Raw genomic sequence first — 20,885 nt, 5'->3', positions numbered from 1 at the left:
TATTTTTGAAGGAAACATAATAGTTATGAGCTGGGTGAAGAGGGGAAGCACATTCCATGCAGAGGGAACAGCACATGCAAGATTTGCAAGCAAGAGAGTAGGGAGCCTGGGGGAAGCCATGGACAGTTGTTTGCTTTGCTTGAAGCATGGAATTTGAGGGTGGAGAGTGACAAGATGGAACTAGAGTGGCAGGCAGAACTCGGCTTGTCAAGGGCTTCGTGAACCGTGCTTCCAGGAATCTAGAAGGCTGTGGAAGGATTTTAAACAAGGAAGCAGTATGATCATATTTGCTCCTTAAAGAACATAGCCCTGGCTGCAATGTGGAGAATGGATTGAAGGGAGCTGGGACTGGCTGCACAGGACCAGCTGTGGGACCAGTAAGCTATGTAAGGCATGCCAAGGAGCTGTCTCACATAATGACAGTGGGGGTGAACGAGGGCACACACTGGAGACATCTTAGCGAGTAGAACCGATGAGACTTAGCAACTGTTGGAAATGGGGCATGAGGAGAAAGCAATCAATGTTTCTGGTTGGAGAAGCAGCGTGGATATTGATGGCGTTCTTGAGAACGTGAGAGGAAGAGCAGAGTGGAGTGGATGACGACTTCCATCTCTCACTGTGGATACACTGCCCGTCTTCTACCTTCTTTCCCTCCCTTCACCCTCTTGCCCCAAGTAATTGAGTTGAAAATCAGAGGAGAGGGACCAATAGAAACATGGTGGTCTGGAGACTACAGGATGGGACATGACCCGGCTCCAAGGTCGGTGGGAATAGGGGGTCAGAAAGCTGTGGGCTGTGGTCAGACTCCTCTGTTGGCTGTTGAATAGTTTGGGGGTAGAGTAGTTTGAAGGTACTGGAAGCCCGAGCGAGGGGTCTTGGGGATGATTTCACACATGTGGGAGGCTCAGATTTTGCGTGGTGTGACTCTGTCACTGGGAGGAATGTGGTGTAACAGTTGAGAGCATCGACTGTGGAGACGGAGTTTGAATCCGAGCTCCGTCACTTTACCAGGAGTGTGACTGAACAATTTACTTCTCTCTCTGCTTCAGCACAGAAAATGAAATGATGAGGAGGATGATGATGACAATACCTTTCTCACGGGTTTGTTGTGAAGGTTAAATGGGTTGAACTGTCTAAAAGGTTTTGAATAGTGCCTGGCACGCAGTGAGCCCAGCTAAGTGACTGGTTAGATCAACTTTGGGATTATTCAGGATGGCAAAGGGTGGTAATATGTGGATGGGGATAGTAGAAAGTGGCATAGCCAGCAGGTGGCAGGGGACCCTAAGGGGAAGAGAGTATGCTCCCCTGCAATGTCAACCTCATACCTTTCCCGGCTCACCTCCCACTACATTTTCATCTCCAAGGCTCCCTGAAACTCAACACACTGCACTATTTTGTATTTAATAGGCGTTAGTACATGTTTGTTGATGCTGAGCCCCCGTGCCTGCGTCAGCAGCATTTGTGAGTGACCTTATAGTCACATGGTGTCCCCATGCTCCTGGTCCTTTATCTGGAAGTGCTCTTTCCCTCTGCCAGGAGCTAAGCACAGCCGTCTGCTGTGTGTTGCTCGTATACTATGGTGCGCCTCCCGTGAGGTGGTGCGGTCTTTGAGGATGACTGTCTCCAGTTGTCTCACATCCTCCCCCGGCCCCTAGAAGAGTGCTGTGTACTAGGGGCCCAATAAATACTTGGTGAGTTGAACCCAAATCACTTGGAAGCTCCCAGTTCTGTTCGTATCGGGTGCTTCCTGACTCCCTTTGGGCCAGTGGCTGGGACTTATCTCCCTAGTAAGAAGCCACGCCCTAACGCTCCAAAAAGCCACGCGGAAGCAACTTTCCCCCTTTTTGACCTTCATTCCCTGTCTTTCTGAATCAAAAGTCCTGCTTAGTCTGAGGATTGCTTTCTGCCCAACCAGGAAGAAGGCCTGATTAAGCTCAAATGTCCACGCTTGGGGTCCGGTGCGCTCCATGCCGCATGCCTCACGGCCTTTCTCTCTTTCTCCAGCCTTTCGGGCCACCTCATTTCCCCCTTTCTGGTTAGTCGTTTTGTTTGTAGTCACGAGCTCTCATTTTGGTTCTCGCTTTTCTATTGCTCTGTCTTGTCCATCGGAGGGCACGTTGTGTTTCTCTGAGATGGAACCTCGTGGGCAAGAATCTTGTCTTAGGCCTCTCTGTATCCTTCTGACTGCAGCCCAGAGCCATGCACATAGTAGGTAGGTACTTAGTGGATTGAATTGAGCCCTGCCTAGAAGTTAAGAAGAAGAAATGAAGGACTTTTGTTGTTCAAATTAAAAATTTTTTTGAGATAAAATTCGCATAACATAAAATTAACCATTTTGAGGTATAAAATTCAGTGGCATTTAGTACAGTCATAATGTTGTATAACTACCACCTCTCTCGGGTTCCAAAACATTTTCATCATCCTCAAAGGAGACCTCGTGCTCATTAAGTGCTTACAACCCATTCCCCTCCCACCAACCCTGACACCCACTGACCTGCTTTCTGTCTCCCTGGATTCACCTATTCTGGATATTTCATACCAATGGAATGTCGTGCAATGTGTGAGCTTTTGTGTCTGGCTTCTTTCGTTTCGCAAATGTGTTGGGGGTTCGTCAGTGTTGTAGAATGTAACAGTACTTCATCCCTTTTTATGGCCGAACAATGTTGCAAAATTAGTAAGTTTTGTTTATCCATTCATCGGTTGATGGACAGTGGGTTGTTTCCATCTTTTGGCTACTGTGAATAGTGCTGCTATGAACGTTGGTGTACAAATTTTTGTTTGAATACCTATTTTCAGTTCTTTTGGGTTGAAATTATTGGGTCACAGGGTAACTCTATGTTTAACCTTTTGAGGAACGGCTGTTTTCTGTAGTGGCCGCACCATTTTACATTCCTACCAGCAATGTGGGAGGGTTCTGATTCTTCCATATCCTCATCAGTATTTGCTGTGTCCCATTTTTTTTATTATAGTTATCTAGTAGGTGTGAAGTGATTTCTGAACGTGGTTTTGATTTGTATTTCCTTACTGACTAATGATGTTGAGCTCTGTTTCATGTGCGTCTGGGCTGTTTGTGTATCTTCTTTGGACAAATGTCTGTTGAAGTCTTTTGCCTCATTTTTTAATGGGGTTGTTTGTCTTTTTGTTGTTGAATCGTAAGAATTCTTTGTATATTCTGGATACTAGACCCTTATCAGATACATGATTTGCAAAAAGTGCAAGGACTTTTGAAATAAATTGCATGCTGTTTCTGTTCCCACTAGATCAGCTATCACCTGGAGATGAGCTTCTTTGAAGTATATAATGAAAAAATTCATGACCTGCTGGTTTGTAAAGGTGAAAATGGGCAGAGAAAGCAACCAGTAAGACTAAAACAATTTATTATTTGTTTTTAATTTCTGTTTTTATAAATGCATATAATTGTGAGTTCTCAAAATGATATAACAGCTTAAATTTTTAATAAAATGCTATTGTATGATAGCAGGTGCTTGTGATCTGGAACTACGTTATTTAGTAAATAAGCTGAACATTATTGTTAGTGGAAATTGTTACTACGTTTAACCTCTTTTTATAATTTAATCCAGTATCGTGTGAAAGCTAAAGATAAAATACCCGTTCTAAGATTTAGGTAAACCACTTGAGGCCAGCACCAATCCCTAAAAGTCTGTAAAGCCAAACAGCAGTAAAAGTTGTAAGAATTGTGTTGTTATTATAGAACATGTATTTCACTGGGCTGTTTACAAAGTGCTGCCTTATAGACAATATTTTCTAGGAAACAAAGTTTCACAAATACATAAGCTTGTAGAAAACCTGCTACTAGAATTTAAAAGTTTTAATTTTGGAAAGGGCCTTGGAGCGCAAGAAGCTGGAATCTAAAGAGGTCGCTTGACTTGCCCAGGGCCGTGCAGTCTCCTGTTGGCGATGTCAAAAACCTAAACAAAACCTGACGTTTTCTCCTGTGATCTCTGTGCCTTTTAAAATTTCTGGTGACAAAGTTTAAAACGAATAACATGAGACCGAAGAAGAATTTAAATGTGTGAAATTTATTGAACATGTTTTAGAAAGATATTTAAAAGCGTGTAAGTGATAGTGGAGGAATTAAGAGTATAAACTATTGAGATAATTGATGCTACGGTGTATCGCCACACGTTCCGCAAAGGGAAACAATCTGTGATATTGAAGCAGTTTCTTAATCCTTACAGATTTGTTTCTGTGAGAACCTTGATATTTATTTCTGGGTAAAGGCAAATCTCTTTACCTTAAACTCAAAATAGAGAAAAAATGGTCATTTAAAATTACGTTTTATATGAACTGTTTGTCGCACTCTTCACGATGCTAATCTTTGCTTCACCAGCTGAGAGTGAGGGAGCATCCTGTCTCTGGACCGTACGTCGAGGCCCTGTCGCTGTAAGTGCTGGCTCAGCAGGACGAGGAGGGGACAGCAAGTGGCAAGAGTGGATGTCGCTCTGCTTTGCCTCCCCAGCTTAGAAGCCCTGGCTGGCTGTTTAGTCTTCTACCCTTAATATTAAATTTTCCTTCTCTTTCCATGTAGAGTGTTAGCTGCTTGTTTCTAAATTTGTTTGTATCTTTCACAGCACCTGTGAAGTGCCTGGCGTAGAGTATTAATTATACTAAGTAGGAAATAAATATCTGATTTTTCTCCCTTTCACCTCCTCCTTTCCCCATGAAGCCTTCCCTCTCCAGCTGCTTTTATATCTATTATTTGAAGCTGCTGACGGGAGAAGGTGCTAAGATGAGTTCACGTTAAGAGTTTGAGACACACTAAGAGTCATTTCCTTTGTCTTTCAACACTCCAAATGCTTTTCTGAAAGAAAAGGAAAAGCGATGAGGTGTGGATTCAGCTCCATTTAAAAAATCCGAGGCCCATACTCGCCAACATACATACACTCACGTATGCATATACCCATACATGTGCATTTGTCTTAAAGGGTGTCTCTGCTCTCGTGATGGGGACTGGAATATCGTAGTGTTAAGATGCTAAGGTGCTTCACTGTATTAAGCAAAATCATACTTTTTGGTAAAATTAAAACATTGTTTTATTTCCTACCCTTTAAGAATGGAGAAAATGAAAGATTGTGTGAGAATCAGTCTAATTATATCTATGCCTTACTCCACTGTGATATTCAGAGAGTGATTACACAATTGAAAGGTTATTGTTATTTTGTGAGAATGAGGGATAATTATCAGTAATACTGATTTTGTTTTTTTACTTTTTAAAAACAGGAATGTTGTCAGTTCTTACTCTGATATCCAGGTAAGGTTGATTGTGTTTTGTCTTCTTTTCACTGGAGAGAAAGATTGTAATCATAAATATTTATAAGACTATTTCTCCTGGGGCTGTCCCCATGGCTGAGTGGTGGAGTTCACGCACTCTGCTTCAGCGGCCCAGGGTTTCGCTGGTTCTGATCTTGGGCGCGCACATAGCACCGCTCATCAGGCCATGCTGAGGGGCGTCCCACATGCCACAACTAGAAGGACCCACAACTAAAAATATACAGCTATGTACCAGGGGGCTTTGGGGAGAAAAAAGGAAAAATAAAATCTTTATAAAGAATTTTTCTCCTTAATTGCTGTTTGCATAAAAGGTTAATCTTATTAATTTATCATAAACTGATTTTGTTTGTTAAACTTGAATCAGAAGAATTACTCTTCTGGATTAAAAATAAAAATTGGCCATGTTAGCTTAGAGTTACAGAAATAGCCTTTAAAGGTATTGCTTCCCAATTCATATTTCTGTGACAGAAAAAAAATAGACAATGAGAATACAGATTATTTAAACGGTAAACATTTCTTAACCATTTCAATTTATAAGCTAATTATAAGTGTGCTCATGTCACCGAATGTGCTGACTTAACCTTGTTGCTCCAGTGAACTGCAGCCTGCAGGCCTGACCTCCCTGCCTCCTTTCTCGGTAGAGTTGGCTGGAGTTGGGGTGCAAACAGAGGGCCAGCGCCGCCACTGGCATGAACGACAAAAGCTCCCGCTCCCACTCGGTGTTGACCCTGCTGATGACCCGGACCAAGGTATTTTTGTTGTTGCCTCTCTTCTTAGGTAAGATAGCAAATATGTTCAAGTTTTCTTGTTTTTCTTATTTAAATCAAAGGTGAAAAGTACGGTCACATAAATATATAAACATAATTAGATTTTAGGAGATACAATAACTCTGACTTTCAGTATGTATGGCAGTAGGTTATTTCTCATTGTTTTAAAAATCAATAATATATGGTTCTTAACATCATGATATTATTGATATTATCATATCGGTATATGATAATTAATGACATAATTATAGAGTGGGAAAACATCAGAAAGTAAAAGATCTTTAAAAATTCAGCCACGGGTTCCACTACTTAAATAAAACCCCTCTAAACATTTTGATGTATAATCTTTCACTTAATATCACTTATAATCACACTTAAATTTACAAAATCTGTAACGGTTTATGCTATTAAAATTCTTTTTGGGGGCCCAGCCTGGTGGTGTAGTGGTTAAGTTCACGCACTCTGCTTTGGCAGCCTAGGGTTCATGGGTTTGGATTCCTGGTGTGGACCTACACTGCTCATCCAGCCATGCTTTGGCAGTGTCCCGCATACAAAAAGTAAAGGACGATTGGCATGGATGTTCGCTCAGGGACAGTCTTTCTCACACACAAACAGATTCTGTGCAAAAATACCATTTTCATAGCTATATAATATTCCACTGACGATTATAGTTCCTCAAGTTTTTCTCTACTGTTGGACATTTATGGTGCTTTTAAATATTTTGCTATTTCAATGTTGGGATAAATAACACCTTTGTACATTAAGTTTTTCTCCATTTATGGTTGTTTCCTTAATGTAATTGAGGAGTGGTGGGTTTTTATCCCTTTAAAGTCATTTCTTTTGGCACAAGCCAAGCCCTGCTCACTGTGTTCTCGAATATTTATTCATCGTGAATTCTCACAAATTCAGGAAGGGGGAGTTTCAGACCGAAGTGAGCAGTTGGTAATCTTGTGTAACTCCCTTTGGAAGGCTTGATGACAAGTCATAAAGGAACCTAAACTATTGCGATATTGTTTGGCTGCAGACGGAATCTGTGGAAGGGGAGGAGCACGACCACAGGATCACGAGCCGCATGAACCTCGTAGACCTGGCCGGCAGCGAGCGCTGCGCCGCGGCTCACACTTGTGGAGAGCGACTGAAGGTAGACGCCGTGCTTGCTCGTTCTGGTGAAACTTGCTCCTCAGCATTGTTTTTAGGGGATTACAAAGTACATAGACTTAGCCAAAAAGAAAATCGGATCTGTGGTTTATACTGCATTGCTGTGGTTTCAAGAGAGATCCATACTTTTTGGTGATGATTACTTTTCAAAGAAAATTAGCAACTTTTGAGTCATAAGAAAGTTGGTTGTTTATGAAAGCAAACGTTTACTCAGTAACTGTATGAGGGGAGACATATATTTTGTGGAATAAACTTCCCGTCGAGCAGTTGTTTTAAATGGCAAACACTCTCTGTCTTCCCCAGGAAGGCGTGAGCATTAACAAGTCCTTGCTGACTTTGGGAAAGGTTATTTCTGCCCTCTCTGAACAAGCAGGCCGGAAGAGCGTCTTTGTTCCTTACCGTGACTCTGTGCTTACCTGGCAAGTATCTTTTGAAGTAAGGAATTGTCTAAAATATAGGGACTCCTGTCGAGGAGAGAACAGCAGACTGCGTTCGTAGCTCAGGGAGAGAGAAGGAGCCGTCCGCAGTACCGATTCAGAGCTGGCCTGCCTGGCTTCAGACCTCAGCTCTGCATCCCGTGAGCTTTGTGACTCTGGGCAAGTCCCGCCTGTTCCCTCATCCTCAACATGGGGAGAGGATGAGTACCTACCTTCTAGCGTTATAGTGAGGATTAAATGGTTGATATGAAATGCAGTGCATCGTATTTGCTATGAGTGTGTGCGATTATTATCATACTTATCTGTTGTCAGTGCCCTGTGTCGGAGCATATGTGGTATTGCTGCGGTAACCAACATACGTGTAAAGTGACACTGAGTCATTTTGTTTGCTTAGCACACGCTGGCCAGCACGTAGGTGTTCCATAAGTGTTTTCATTAATGGATGTGTATTTAAGTTCAGATACATTACGTTCAAATTACATCTGTATAGATTTAACTTCCAATTTTGATAAGCATTTTTTATTTTTGAGGAAGATTAGCCCTGAGCTAACATCTGCTGCCAATCCTCCTCTTTTTGCTGAGGAAGACTGGCCCTGAGCTAACATCCGTGCCCATCTTCCTCTACTTTATATGTGGGATGCCTACCACAGCATGGCTTGATAAGCGTGGCATAGGTCCATGCCTGGGATCCAAACTGGTGAATCCCCAGCTGCCAAAGCGGATTGCCATGAACTTGACCACTGCACCGCTGGCTGGCCCCTCTGACGAGCAGTAATATGCAGTTCTGTTAAGGACTGCATCTCTACTTGACAGCCATGTGTCTTTGTAATCAGTTTATTACAGGTTTCGAAGTGGCAATTACACTATAAGGGAAAATCTGGGTTTTTTTATGCCTTTGGAAAGTTAAGAATAGTGAAATTCCTTCTGCATTAATAAAGTCAGCCTTCTTAGCCTCAAACTCTCATATTGTCTTTCTTCCTCTAAAATAAGGCTTTTGCAGGTAGTAGAAAAAAATGTTTATGTGCCCATTCATCATTTTCAGCATTTATTGAGCACCTGCACAAAGGGTCATGGTAGTGCTGGAAACGCAAAGCTGACCCCGGCACATGGTCCTTCCCTAAAGGGCTCCTAGGCTAGTGTGGGGAGAGGCATCTTACTAAATATTTGATGGTTAACCATATTTTCAAATCTCTGCACAGATTACTGCTTCATGGAACAATAGAAAAAGTGTAGGAGAAAATAAAGTGTTTGTGGGATCCAAAAATAGCTACAAAACAGCGTTAAATGGTGTTCGAGTGAAGAGTATAATACTATGTCATATACCCTATTAGTTTGTTTGGTGCTTTCTAGATAATTATTGTTATTAGGTTGTTGCGGAAGCAGAATCTCATTATGGCTTTTCCCCTTGGAGGCTGTTGAAAGAAAGTCTGGGTGGAAACTCAAAGACCACAATGATCGCCACCGTCAGTCCCGCTGCCAGCAACATTGAGGAAACGCTGAGCACACTGCGGTACGCCAGCAAAGCCCGCATGATCATCAACGTCGCCAGAGTGAACGAAGATGTGAATGCTAGGTTAATCAGAGGTGAGTGTTTGCCTCAAGGCTGAATTATTTTGCCACAGTTTAGTCTCACATATCAATTTCAGTCATGAAAATATGCAATTTAAGACAAGTAAAGATTTTTCTTCCATACCTGTTTACAATCGATTCTAGTCATCCTTCTGTGTGATGGAGGAAGGTATGTGGGGAAGAGATTAGTAGAAGGGGAGCCGGTCAGAGAGCGCACTGAACACTGAGTGTGGGGACGGGGAAATCGCAGGCATAGAGACTAACTTCACAGGGTGCGTGGCAGGGCGTGCAGCCAAATAACAGGATGGTTAGTCACTTGACCTCTTGTCACCATTCCTCCCCTGCCTATTTATCAGCTCTACTCTTGCTTAATTTGTTGATCCAACGGGTGTTGGATCTTGAGTTTCTAGCATAGGCCTAACTTCGTCTGTGCTAAACGCTACATTCCACTTCTCTCTTGGTAATCACCTGCTTAGGATAGACTTGAGTGCCTGCATGGAATCTTGCTTGTACAGTTTTCTCTTTGCTTACGTGTAACTACCATCTTTTCCCACCCCCTTGTCCTCTGGCCTTTTAGCAGCAGCAGGTGGACAGACACTTCAGGGGGTGGGCCAGGACGAGTGAGTTTGCTGTATTGTGGTTTTTCTTCCCCTTGAGGATCTCTCTCTTTTGCATATGGGGCCATTTTCATGAAAAATACATAACCTGAATTCCAGCTTGAAAAACCTTTGATCTTTATCCCGCTTGTCTTTATAGTAAGGTTTGTGTCTGTCGTCCCAGTGTAAGTAAGAGTATCCCCTTTCCTTCTCAGTGTCCCACTTCAGACAGTGCATTATGTGGCCATCCTGCTTAAGAGGGGGAAATTCATTAATATGGGAGCGCTTTTTCAGGTGAAGTGTAGGTAGAGATTTATAGATAACGTGACTAAAATAAAATTGATTTCTGCAAATACTCTATTTTATTTAGTAATATTTAAAACTTAAAATAGGAGATTGGAGGGTTATGCCTACTGTGGACATATTAAATGTTACTAATCATGCATCTTTTCACAACTATTTAGAGTTGAAAGCAGAAATTGAAAAGCTAAAAGCTGCTCAAAGGAACAGTCGGACTATTGACCCTGAACAATATAGGCTCTGTCGGCAAGAAATAACATCCTTAAGAATGAAACTGTATCAACAGGAGAGAGACATGGCAGAAATGCAAAGGTGGAATATGTTTTAGGTGTTAAGTGGGTTGCCTGGTGGGGAGTGGAGAGCGAGGGGCCTGGGAGAGCTCCGATCTTTCTCCCCATCTTCTTAAGAACAGAGCAGCCCACCTCAGTCTATCATATTTCAAATATTGCTAAGTGGCTTCCTAATCTTTATTGATTGTCTCTTGATTCCCAATCTTACATATCAGGATATTTTTAACTCTTATTATTTTGTTTGTTTTTGGGAAGAATGTGGAGGGAGAAATTGAAACAAGCTGAAAAAAGAAAACTTCAAGAAACAGAGGAGCTACAGGTATCATGTCAACTTTCAAACTGATTTGGAAGTTAAAGAAATATGCCAATAAGTATGTAAATTTAATTTCACAAATACACATTGGATACTGACCCTGCACAAAGCAATACCATAAAGAGAATTAGTGTAAAGAAATGTTAAGATCAGCTTGTGATTGCTTAGAGCCCATAAGCCAGTTGGAAAGTTAAAATATAAGGAAACTATCTAGTTCTGTTCACTTTGGTTCAACAAATGGTAACTGTTTATGCTGCGCCAGGCATGGGGGAGGCCAACATAAATAAGACGCAGACTTGGCCCTCAGAGAGCGCGTCATCTAGAGGAAGGTTTACAAAATAGGTGACTGAGATGCAGTGTGACTTGACGAGGCCGAACCATATGAAACTGCCATTTTGGTTAAAAAAAAAAAGGTTGAATATTGGCAGTTTCGTCTAGTTCAACCTAGTGCAATGAAAGGGTCTAAAGGGTGGAGAAGCCTGAGAGACGAGGGACTAACCTTGGTGAGGGTGGGTAATAAGAAGGACTTGGAAGCGAGAGAGACTGCTAAGCGAATCTTCGTACAGTGAAGAGGAACTTGCTAGGCTAACAAGTCCAAGTTTCTAAGCAGGGGAAGACCGTGCTCAGAGCATGGGGGCGCAGCACAGCGTGGGCGTCCAGAGGATCAAGACGCTCCAGGTCGGTGCTGGTGACAGGCTAGACTGGAGAGAGCTGGGGTCAGATCGCGACGTGGGGGAACCTGTATTGGGAGGAAGGGGAGCAACGTGAGCAGACTTGTGTTCTAAGTAGATCCCTCTGCTAATAGTGTGAAAGACGGATTTGAAGGAGGAAAGACTGATGGCAGGGAGAGTTCCTCCTTTAGGAGGCTGTTGCTCTGCTTAAGGTGAGAGATGAGAGCTTGGAGTAAGCCAGTGGCCACGGGAATGGCTAGTGGAGGCATGGGATGCAAGAGGTAGAAAGGAGGCAACATTGAGAGCATCCAGAGGGCTTTTCATGTTGGATATCGGGGCTGAGAGAAGTGGGGAGTCAGGAACGATGCCTGGGTTTCTGAAGTGCACATGGCATCGTGAAACTATGAGGTCTTTGTGCTGGAGAAAGAAGAGGCCAGATGATGCGGGTTGAGGAATGACTGAGAGACGAGGAAACAGCTGCACATGCAGACTCTGAAAACCTCAGTGAGAAGTGTAGGAGCTGGGGATGGGGCTGTGAGGCTGAGTCGGGAAGCTTTGTTGTTTTTGTTTCTTTAAAGGATAGAGGAGACTTGAACATTTTTACAGGACTCAGAGCCCATTGATGAAGAGGTTCTAAAGGAGAATGGAGAGGTTGGGTTAGGGGCAAAGGCATTGGCGGTAAAGGAAATATTTCAGCTGATTGATAGATGAGTCCTGTAAGAATTCAGAGGAAGAGGAAATTCCTTGGGAGTGGCTAGTCCAGCTTCATAGAAGAGGTGAGATTTGAGTTGGGCTCTGAAGCGCAGGTAAGATTTTGAGAGGCAGAGAAAAAGAAGAGTGCATTGTAGGAAGGGAAAGTTGTGTGAGAGTAAAGGTGGGAAAGTTTAAGGGGTGCTCAGAAGAGGGCACGTAGATCAGTGTTGCCGGAGTGAGCAGTTGGTATGAAGTGGTAAGGAGATAAAATTGGAGGGGTGCGTTATGGTTAGTTTGTTACGGGCTTGATTTCCATGGCAAGGGATGTGAGTCTTATCCTGTAGGAAGTGGGAAGTCATTGAAAGTGTTTGACCAGGAATTGACATTTTGAGATTCCCGTTTCAGGAGAATTAAGGTGGTATAGGATGTAAAAATGGACTGAAAACAAGAGGAAATTGTTGACGGGGCAATCAGACTGCGGTAGTTCAGGCGTGAGTTGATAAGGGTCTGAACTAAGGTGATGGCAAGGAAGATGCAACGAAAGGAATCGATCTTGTCTAAAGACAACAGGTTGATAAGAATCGGCACAGTTTGGTGATGATGGATCGATGCGTGAGTGGGCTGAGGATGCTGAAGGACCAAGAAGGGGCAACATAACTCTGAGAGTCTGTCTGATGTGACAGTTACGGGGAAGACGTGGAGGAGAGATTCTAAGAAACTAGCTTATCGAGACTTCCCACAGAGTGATTTTAGTGTTTAATATAGACCATTCATCTTAAGTGAATTTAACAATGTCTTGTTTGTGGTTAAGGTTAATTTTTTTTCTGACTTCTACTAGAAAGCAGGAATCACATTTCAAATGGACAACCATTTGCCAAACCTTGTCAATCTGAACGAGGATCCTCAGCTATCGGAGATGCTGTTATATATGATAAAAGAAGGCACAACTACAGTTGGGAAGCATAAGCCGAACTCCAGCCACGATATTCAGTTGTCTGGGGTGCTGATTGCTGACGATCATTGGTATGTTATTCGAGAAAAATAAAAGGCACCTGTTCATTTTTCAGGAGGCTTCCATGTCTTCTGGATAACGTGAGGTTTCTTCCACATGAGGCATTCATTTATGCTGATTCTTTGGGATAATTCCTTAATGCATCTTTTAGCCAGGAAAACAGACATTCTGAGTGTCTTGTAGGGACGGTTGGTCAGTTACTCTCCTTAGGGGGTACGACGTAATAGTGCTCTCTGTTTTTGTTTTGGTGTACGTGATCTGTTGGCTGAGGGATAATATCTTGGAATTATAATCATAGGCATGAAACTAAACTTCTGTCTTATATGGCAGGATCTTTGGTTGGATTGACAAATTTAAATGTTTGTTTGATGTGAATTTCATTAATATGAATTGAATGATACTGTACGCATTGTTGGCATGATAGTGTCTGTAAAGTTTTTTGTCTCCACATTGTGTTTTCAAGATTTATCCATATTGATGCTCTTTCATTTTCATTGCTGTATTCCATTGTATGAATTTATCTATCTTTCATGTTATTACAGTCTATTTTGTTGATAGACATTTGGGTTGTTTCTGATTTTTTGCTACCACGATATTTCTGAGTATTCTTGTATGTGCAAATGTGCACAGTTTCTCTGGGTCAGTTTCCCAGATGATAAACTGAGATGTGAGTCCTCAGGGCAGCTGGAGGGACCTTTGGAGGCCTGACCTGCCAGATAGTCATGTCTGGTTGTGAGCAGCCTTTCTCTTTACCCTGTGTGCTGTATAAATGTTATGATTTTCTAATTATGCTGCAGTAATAATAACCTTAAAAGTTTGGGAAGCACTCTTAAATTGTATGTCAAAGAGTACTTGAAATATTAGGTTGTAGGATATGTGCCTATTCAACTTTACTTGGTGATTTCAAATTGTTTTCCAAAATGATTATCAGTTTCTACTGCCGCTGGCACTGAGGGTACCTGTTACTGCGCATCCTTGTCAACACTTAGTACCAACAGATTTTAATTTATGCCACTCAGGTCGACATGAAATGGTATCTCATTGTGGCTTCATTTTGCATTTCTTTGACTAATCATCTTTTCATTTATTCATTGGCCATTTTAGTTTTCACTTCTGTGACTTGCCTGTTAATGTCTTCTGTCCATTTTTCAGCTGGCTTGTTTGTTTTGTCTTAGTAGTTTGTAGGTGATCCTGGGTACTCTGGTTGCGAGCCTCTGTGAGTTTTGCCTGTTGCAGATGTCTTTTTTCCAGCGTGTGGCTCATCTTTTCACTCTCTCATGGTGCCTTTTGATGGATTGAAGTTCTGGGTTTTATTCTGGTACACAGCATCAGTCTTTTCCTTTAGGTTGTCAGTGTTTGTGTCTTGTTTAAGAAATCCTTTCTACATTGCGGTCATAGAGACGTTCTAAATGTTCTTCTGCGTGTTTTTAAGTTTTGCTTTCACATTTAAGTCCTTAAGTCGCCTGGAGTTTTTTGTTTGGTGTGAAGTAGGGATGTAAATTCATTTATTTTCTATGTGAATAACCACTTCTACCAGTACCATATATTAAATAGTGGATTGTTTCTTTTGTGATCTGCAGTGTTCATATAAAAACGTTGCAAAAATATGGGAGTGTTTCTTCCCACTGATACCCACTTAATTACTTGAGGTTTCTGATAAGTCTTTCTATTGCCTATGTTTTTCAGCTCCTTTGGCTCTTCATTATTAATTGTTTTCTTTCTTTTTTTTCTTTCAACATTTTATTTATTTATTTATTTTTATTTAGTTATTTTGTTTTTGAGGAAGATTAGCCCTGAGCTAACTGCTGCCAGTCCTCCTCTTTTTGCTGAGGAAGACTGGCCCTGAGCTAACATCCATGCCCATCTTCCTCTACTTTATATGTGGGATGCCTGCCACAGCATGGCTTGACACGTGGTGCCATGTCCGCACCTGGGATCCGAACCGGCGAACCCTGGGCTGGCGAAGCGGAATGTGAGAACTTAACCGCTGCACCACGGGCTGGCCCCTCAGTTGTTTTCCATAACGAATAAATCCAATATGATTTACACTAGGGCAGTGATACAGAATGTGCTCCCAAATTGTTGAGAGTCCAGCAGGGCACGAGGAAGCCCCCATTGCCTGGTGCTCGGCGTTTCTCCCTTTAGTCACTCCTCAGTGTTTGTCTTCTTCACTAGACCGTGAACTTTGTGGGAGCTGGTTTCCTGTCTGTCCTCACTGCCGAGACAGAACCGGCCCTTGGGGCTCAGTGAATGAAAGGGCTTCAGGACCTGTCAGTGTGTATTAATGTTCGATGGGTCTCACAGACTTGGTGCTTGCGAGTAGCAAGAAGGAAGAGTTCACGTCTAGCTGGAGCCCTAAAGAAAAGCTTAGGGAACTCTGGCGTTTCACTTGGGGCTGGGAGGGTGATGGAGATGAGGGAGAGGACGTCCTGTGCTGAAGGGGTGACTCAGACAAAGGAGGAAGGCCCATGCTAAGACAAGTTCAGGTGGGTGCTTATGGGGAAATCGTGCTGGATAAGGGAGGCGGCGGTTGAAGCCAGATTGCGGGGCCAGAATGCCAGGCCGAGGAATTGGATGGCAGAGCGGATAGGACTGGGAGAGGGAAGGGACCAGAGCCAGTAGACGTGGTTTAGACGCGAGACTGGGGCAGGGACGCGTTGCCCAAGGGTGAGCTCCTCTTCCCAGGTGCTCTTCTCGGGGTGCTGTCAGTGAGCTGTCACTCTTTCGTGGTGGATCCGGAGCCCAGTCAGCAGCCGGTGGTTTTGGTTAGGACTCAGCTTTTGCTGTGGTTTTCTTTCTTTCTACCCAGTTAATCCAAACGTGAATTGGACTTTGGGGTTTCTTCCTATTCTCTGAATAAAAAGACTCAAAGGAATATGTAGCATTTTGAGCTGATTTTCCACAGTATCATCCTCTCGTCATCAGGGTCAGTTAATTCGATGACTAAAGGGGGTACACTGTGATCCACAGGCTCTTCTTTCTTCTGAGTTTCTCTACTTTTCACCAGAGGAAAATGTTTGTTGTTTGTTCCATTATTAAAACTCATGTGCAAACCAGAAAGTTAGAAAAGTAAAAAATAAAAACACCTAAAATTGTTCCATTTATAAGGAAACTGTTGTCAATATTTTAATATGTTTTTTTCCTTGAATTTTTCCTATTTTTTAAAAAAATCTTTGGGGAGAAGGGTTAGCTTTTTACAAAGTAGTTTAATCAAAATACATACAGTGACAATTCTTCCCCCCACTGCTGGATAGAATTGCTAGGGAGGCTAGGCTTTTTCACCAAACTTCAAACTCTAGTTGGAGGAAAATAAGAGAATTTTAAATTATTGTTGTCGCAAATTGATATGAACCTTGACAGCAGAGGAATAACCCGTGCAGGATGATCTCATACTGCCTTTTTCTCACTTTTTAGTCTGTGCTTTGCATTGTCCTGTCATTGTGATAATGTGCTTCCTGTCTTGACAGTACTATCAAGAGTTTCGATGGGACGGTGACTATCGTCCCAGTCGGGGAAGCGAAGACGTATGTAAATGGAAAGCGTATTTTGGAGCCCACAGTATTACATCATGTAAGTTGGCTGGTGCTAAAATGTCAGAAACTGTTTGACTTTGAGCAAGGCATTAATGATTAATGTTTTGAGTCCTGGTTTTCTCCTCTGTAAAACAAGGTCGTGAACTAGATTAAGGACTTTTTCCACTCCTAAAGTCCTCTTTCCTGTTCATTCATTCATTGCCTTCCTTTGTGCAAAGACAAAAGGTCTGTCACCGTGAGCCAGAACCTGAGGAGCTGACCACTGACGGCGTCGGATGTGTCCAGTGAAGAGCTGGGCTCTGGATCAGGCCAGACAGGATTGAAGCCCTGACCCTGCCATTTGCAGCATGACCTTTGCAAAGTTAATTAACCAGGGCGGTTGTACAGCACCCATGTCAGGGCACTTTGATGATTGCGTTAGGAGAGCCGGCGTAAAGCCGTCTGTGGCAGGCAAAGACCTGTGGTCACTTCATGTATGTCCTGCCTCTCAGGGGTGAGGAAGGATTCAAGGAAGTAATTCGTGTGCAGTTCTTAAGAATGTCTGCAAATCAGGAGCTCGGTGAATGCTTCTGATTGCCCTTGTTAAGCTCCGTGCTCTTTAGTTTCCTCCTTCCTGACAGCGGGTTAGTAATATGTATCTCGTTGAGCTGTGAGACAGGAACGAGATGGTGTGTGTGTCACGTGTTTGCCACAGTTCTTGGCAGGTGGAAAGTATGTAATAAGTGTTAGTTGCTGTGATGTTTATGGTTATCATTAGTGATACTAAACTATATCGAATTATTGAATGTGGTGGTTGGTCCCATGCAATTGTTTGGTCCACACTCGTCTCAAGTGGCAACTTTTGTGTGTGCCATAGGGTGATCGGGTGATCCTTGGCGGAGACCATTATTTTAGGTTGAACCATCCGGTGGAAGTCCAGAAAGGACCAAGACCATCCGGCAGAGATGCTCTTACGAGCGAGGGTCCAAAAGACTTTGAATTTGCAAAAAATGAGCTGCTCCTGGCGCAGAGAGCACAGTAAGTATCCTCGCTGTGTGAGACAGACAGCATGTGGGGTCTAGACCTGCAGAGCTAATCCCACTGCACCAGGCTCCAGTGGTCCACCCTCCGTGCTGGCCTCTAGTGACGTAATCTTTTCTCTTAGTGCATTCATTCATTCAACAAACATTGGGTAGATACTGGGCATCTGTCAGTGTACTAGGTGCTGGGAATAGAGAGTAATTGAAACTTAGCTCCTACACTGGAGGAATTCATCATCTCCTGGGACTGACAGATAGACAGTTGTGACAGTGTCAATCAGAGTCCCACACTGTGAAGCTTATGGAGTGACTCCTGGCCCCGACCCCAGATCTGCAAAGGTTTCCAGAGGATGAGAAGACGTCCCCTGGAACGGAGTCCCCAGAGATATCAGAAGTTAGCCGGGAAGGCTGGAGGTGTACCTTGGTTTTTCTTTTCTTCTTTTGCTCGGTTTTAGCTCACGTGATATTTTAGAATTTCTGATTTAAGCAGTATCCTTGTGAACTAAATGGTAAAGTATGCATAAATAAAATGCTAGAGAGTGTGGACTCAAAGGACATGGAATCGAAGAATTCGAAGCAGCCGTGAGAGAGACGTTAGCAGAGTCTCAGTGTTAGCGAGCCCACCGGGAGCCAGGTCTGGAGGGCGGACTGGGGGAGCAGGGCTGCAGCTGCAGACGGCTCAGAGACGCCTGCCGTCGGGAGGGTGCCGGGGCCCAGGGGAGAGAAGCGCCGAGGAGAGGGAGTCCACAGGCCTGGTGGCCGGAGAGGAAGCAGGAGGAGGCGTTCAGTGACTGCTGTGGGCTGGACTCATCTTGCTTTGTCACCTTCAAAAAGTTGAACTTGCTTTTGCTCTCTTTTTTTAAGTTGTGGTGCAGTCTACATAGCATAAAATTCAGCATTTTAACAATTTGTAAGTGTATAGTTCAGTGATGTTCCGTACATTCACGTTGTTGTGCGGACATCACCACCGTCCATCTCAGAACTTGTTCGTCATCCCAAACTGCAGACCTCTGTCCCCATAAAACACCAACCCCCCTCCCTTCTCCCAGACCCTGGTGACCACTGGCCCTCTTTCTTTTGACATTATCTTTTCAGTAAAATTGGGAGTGGAAATTTCTATACAGTGCAATTGCTAAAGCATTGATTTTATTAAGGAGAAAGAAGCTTCTAGTTTTCTATAATTATTGATGCTTTTCCTCCTGTATAATGAAAGGTAACAAAGCTCATTTAATGTTTTGACCTATCAAAATGCCAAATTATTATAAATGGTTGAAAACATAGGGTGCAATCTCTGCTTTATCAGCTCTTGTATCACGTGCTTCTAGAGTCATTTCAGTAGGTTCCTAATCTATGACCTAGACATGAATTGAAAGATATGGATATGTGAAATACAGTTTTTGCTCTAACCATTGTTAGTTTAACATAAAATACCGTTATTTTGTGTTTACTATGGTGTTAATGATAATATTTACCACAATGCTCACTATGACATCATATTTTTATAACTTATGTCCCTTAAGCATTAGAAAACCATATTTACTTAATATCAGACACCTGCAATAGTAACCAAGTCAGAAATAAGCAAATTGTCATCCTTTTATATTTTCTTTGTGTAAACAATTCTACAGCTAATAAATATTTAAGAACACTATCGACAGAATGTCAGAAATTAAGTTTTAAGACTTAAATTCTTGTTTAATGGAAAACATTGAATATGACTGAGAACCGTTGTGGTAACTGAAGAATTTGTGACGACGTGCCCTGGAAATATTTTGCTGCTTTGTAGACTCGAGGCAGAAATAAAAGACGCACGGTTGAAAGCCAAGGAAGAAATGATGCAAGGAATCCAGATCGCGAAAGAAATGGCTCAGCAAGAGCTTTCTTCTCAAAAAGCCACATATGAAGGCAAAATAAGAGCGCTGGAGGCAGAATTGGTAACGGGCAGAATTGGTTATCCTTCCTCTGCGGGTGCCCCCTGCGTGACGTGCTGGCTGCGGGATGGGTCAGGGGACGGGGAGGGTCACGGTAGAGCGGAAGCCCCAGCGCGTCTCGGCCGCTTGATTTTTGCCTTGGAAAGCCAGTTGTAGAAGATGCGTGGCTGCTGGAAGAGGAACGAGGCGATTCTGTCCTCCAGCCACGCGGGCCGGGCTCTCTCCAGGGTTCCCGGGCCATCTTGCATCCCCAGACACCCCTCTTAGGGGAGACTGCCCTCAGAGCTTGGCTGGCGACAGTCATTTTCAGTTAGATCGTCAACCTGAGTGAGGCGGGGAGACCAGGGGGCGGCTTTCTATTATTAGAGGGTCAATTTCTTGTGCACTGATTAAAGAAAGGGACTTTTGTACTTTTCTTGGTATCATTTTTGAAAAAAAAATCCTTTACATTTTTGCCCTAATTATTTTATATTATTGTTCTTTAAAGAAAGAAGAGTCTGAAAGGAAGAAAATGCAGGAAATAACTAACCAAAAGGCTCATCACAAAATTGAGGAGTTAGAAAAGGCAAAGCAGCTGCTGGAGCAGGAGATATGTGTCAACAGGAAGCGGTTAGAGATGGAGACTCTGGCTACGAAACAGGTAAGTCATATTAGAGCTAGTTGGAGCTATTTTGAGGAAAAGCTAGCTTTTTTTTTTTTTTTTTTAACAATTTATAGGCTCTTGATAGGAGATGGCCAAACCCAGATGTGCAGACGAGAAGGGCTCTTCCTGCCTGGGAGCGTCCATCCTGGAGCTGCTCACAGATCTGCTCACACAGCAGCACACAGGGTTTGAAAGGGACAGAGCTGTTATTTCCAGCTAGTTCCATTCCAGTTTTCTCTCTTTATTCATCCACGACTGTCCTGTGATCAGTCGTGCCAGATGATGTAGAGTGAAACCGTGCTGGGGCGTGCTATATAGAGGGCGGAAAGGCCGAGCTCTTCCCCTGCTTACCCTTGAGAGCAGAGAGGAGGCAGGCGCTGGCCGGAGAGGCTGTGGAGGACTCCCGGGGGGCATTTGTTCCCTGACTTACGAGCTCGGGCACTGGCTTTTGTCATCTCGCTGAGGTGGAGGCATCTTTCAAGGGCCAACTCACATTAACCAAGTTCACAAGACTGAAGCATAACACCGGAATGTCAGTATGTAGTACCTCCAGTCACCTTCCTGTCGGCCATTCTTTCTCTTCAGATTGCTGATTTTCAAAGTGTGGTCCTGAGACCGTCAGCATCGCCTGTCGGAAAGCAGGTTCTTAGGCCCCACTCCA

At 43.2% G+C, this 20,885-nt stretch overlaps 1 protein-coding gene across 3 annotated transcripts in view; it reads left to right on the top strand.

Annotated features, from left to right (window-relative positions):
- KIF14 (kinesin family member 14) overlaps window positions 1-20,885 on the top strand; it is a 52,825-nt gene that overhangs the window by 8,978 nt on the left and 22,962 nt on the right. For all 3 annotated transcript variants that reach the window (XM_070602021.1, XM_070602019.1, XM_070602020.1), the window contains 14 exons: window positions 3,261-3,359; window positions 4,352-4,404; window positions 5,242-5,272; window positions 5,934-6,041; window positions 7,084-7,200; window positions 7,521-7,636; window positions 9,066-9,238; window positions 10,284-10,431; window positions 10,665-10,728; window positions 12,925-13,109; window positions 16,566-16,668; window positions 17,488-17,648; window positions 19,437-19,584; window positions 20,069-20,221. In XM_070602021.1, coding sequence (XP_070458122.1) covers window positions 3,261-3,359; window positions 4,352-4,404; window positions 5,242-5,272; window positions 5,934-6,041; window positions 7,084-7,200; window positions 7,521-7,636; window positions 9,066-9,238; window positions 10,284-10,431; window positions 10,665-10,728; window positions 12,925-13,109; window positions 16,566-16,668; window positions 17,488-17,648; window positions 19,437-19,584; window positions 20,069-20,221 — 1,659 coding nt within the window. The remainder of the gene's footprint in view (window positions 1-3,260; window positions 3,360-4,351; window positions 4,405-5,241; window positions 5,273-5,933; window positions 6,042-7,083; window positions 7,201-7,520; window positions 7,637-9,065; window positions 9,239-10,283; window positions 10,432-10,664; window positions 10,729-12,924; window positions 13,110-16,565; window positions 16,669-17,487; window positions 17,649-19,436; window positions 19,585-20,068; window positions 20,222-20,885) is intronic.

The sequence above is a fragment of the Equus przewalskii genome, chromosome 31 (assembly GCF_037783145.1).
Source record: "Equus przewalskii isolate Varuska chromosome 31, EquPr2, whole genome shotgun sequence".
In the NCBI taxonomy this organism is placed as follows: Eukaryota; Metazoa; Chordata; class Mammalia; order Perissodactyla; family Equidae; genus Equus; species Equus przewalskii.
The sequence above is the reverse complement of the archived record's forward strand: the minus strand, read 5'-3'. Positions and strand labels throughout refer to the sequence as shown.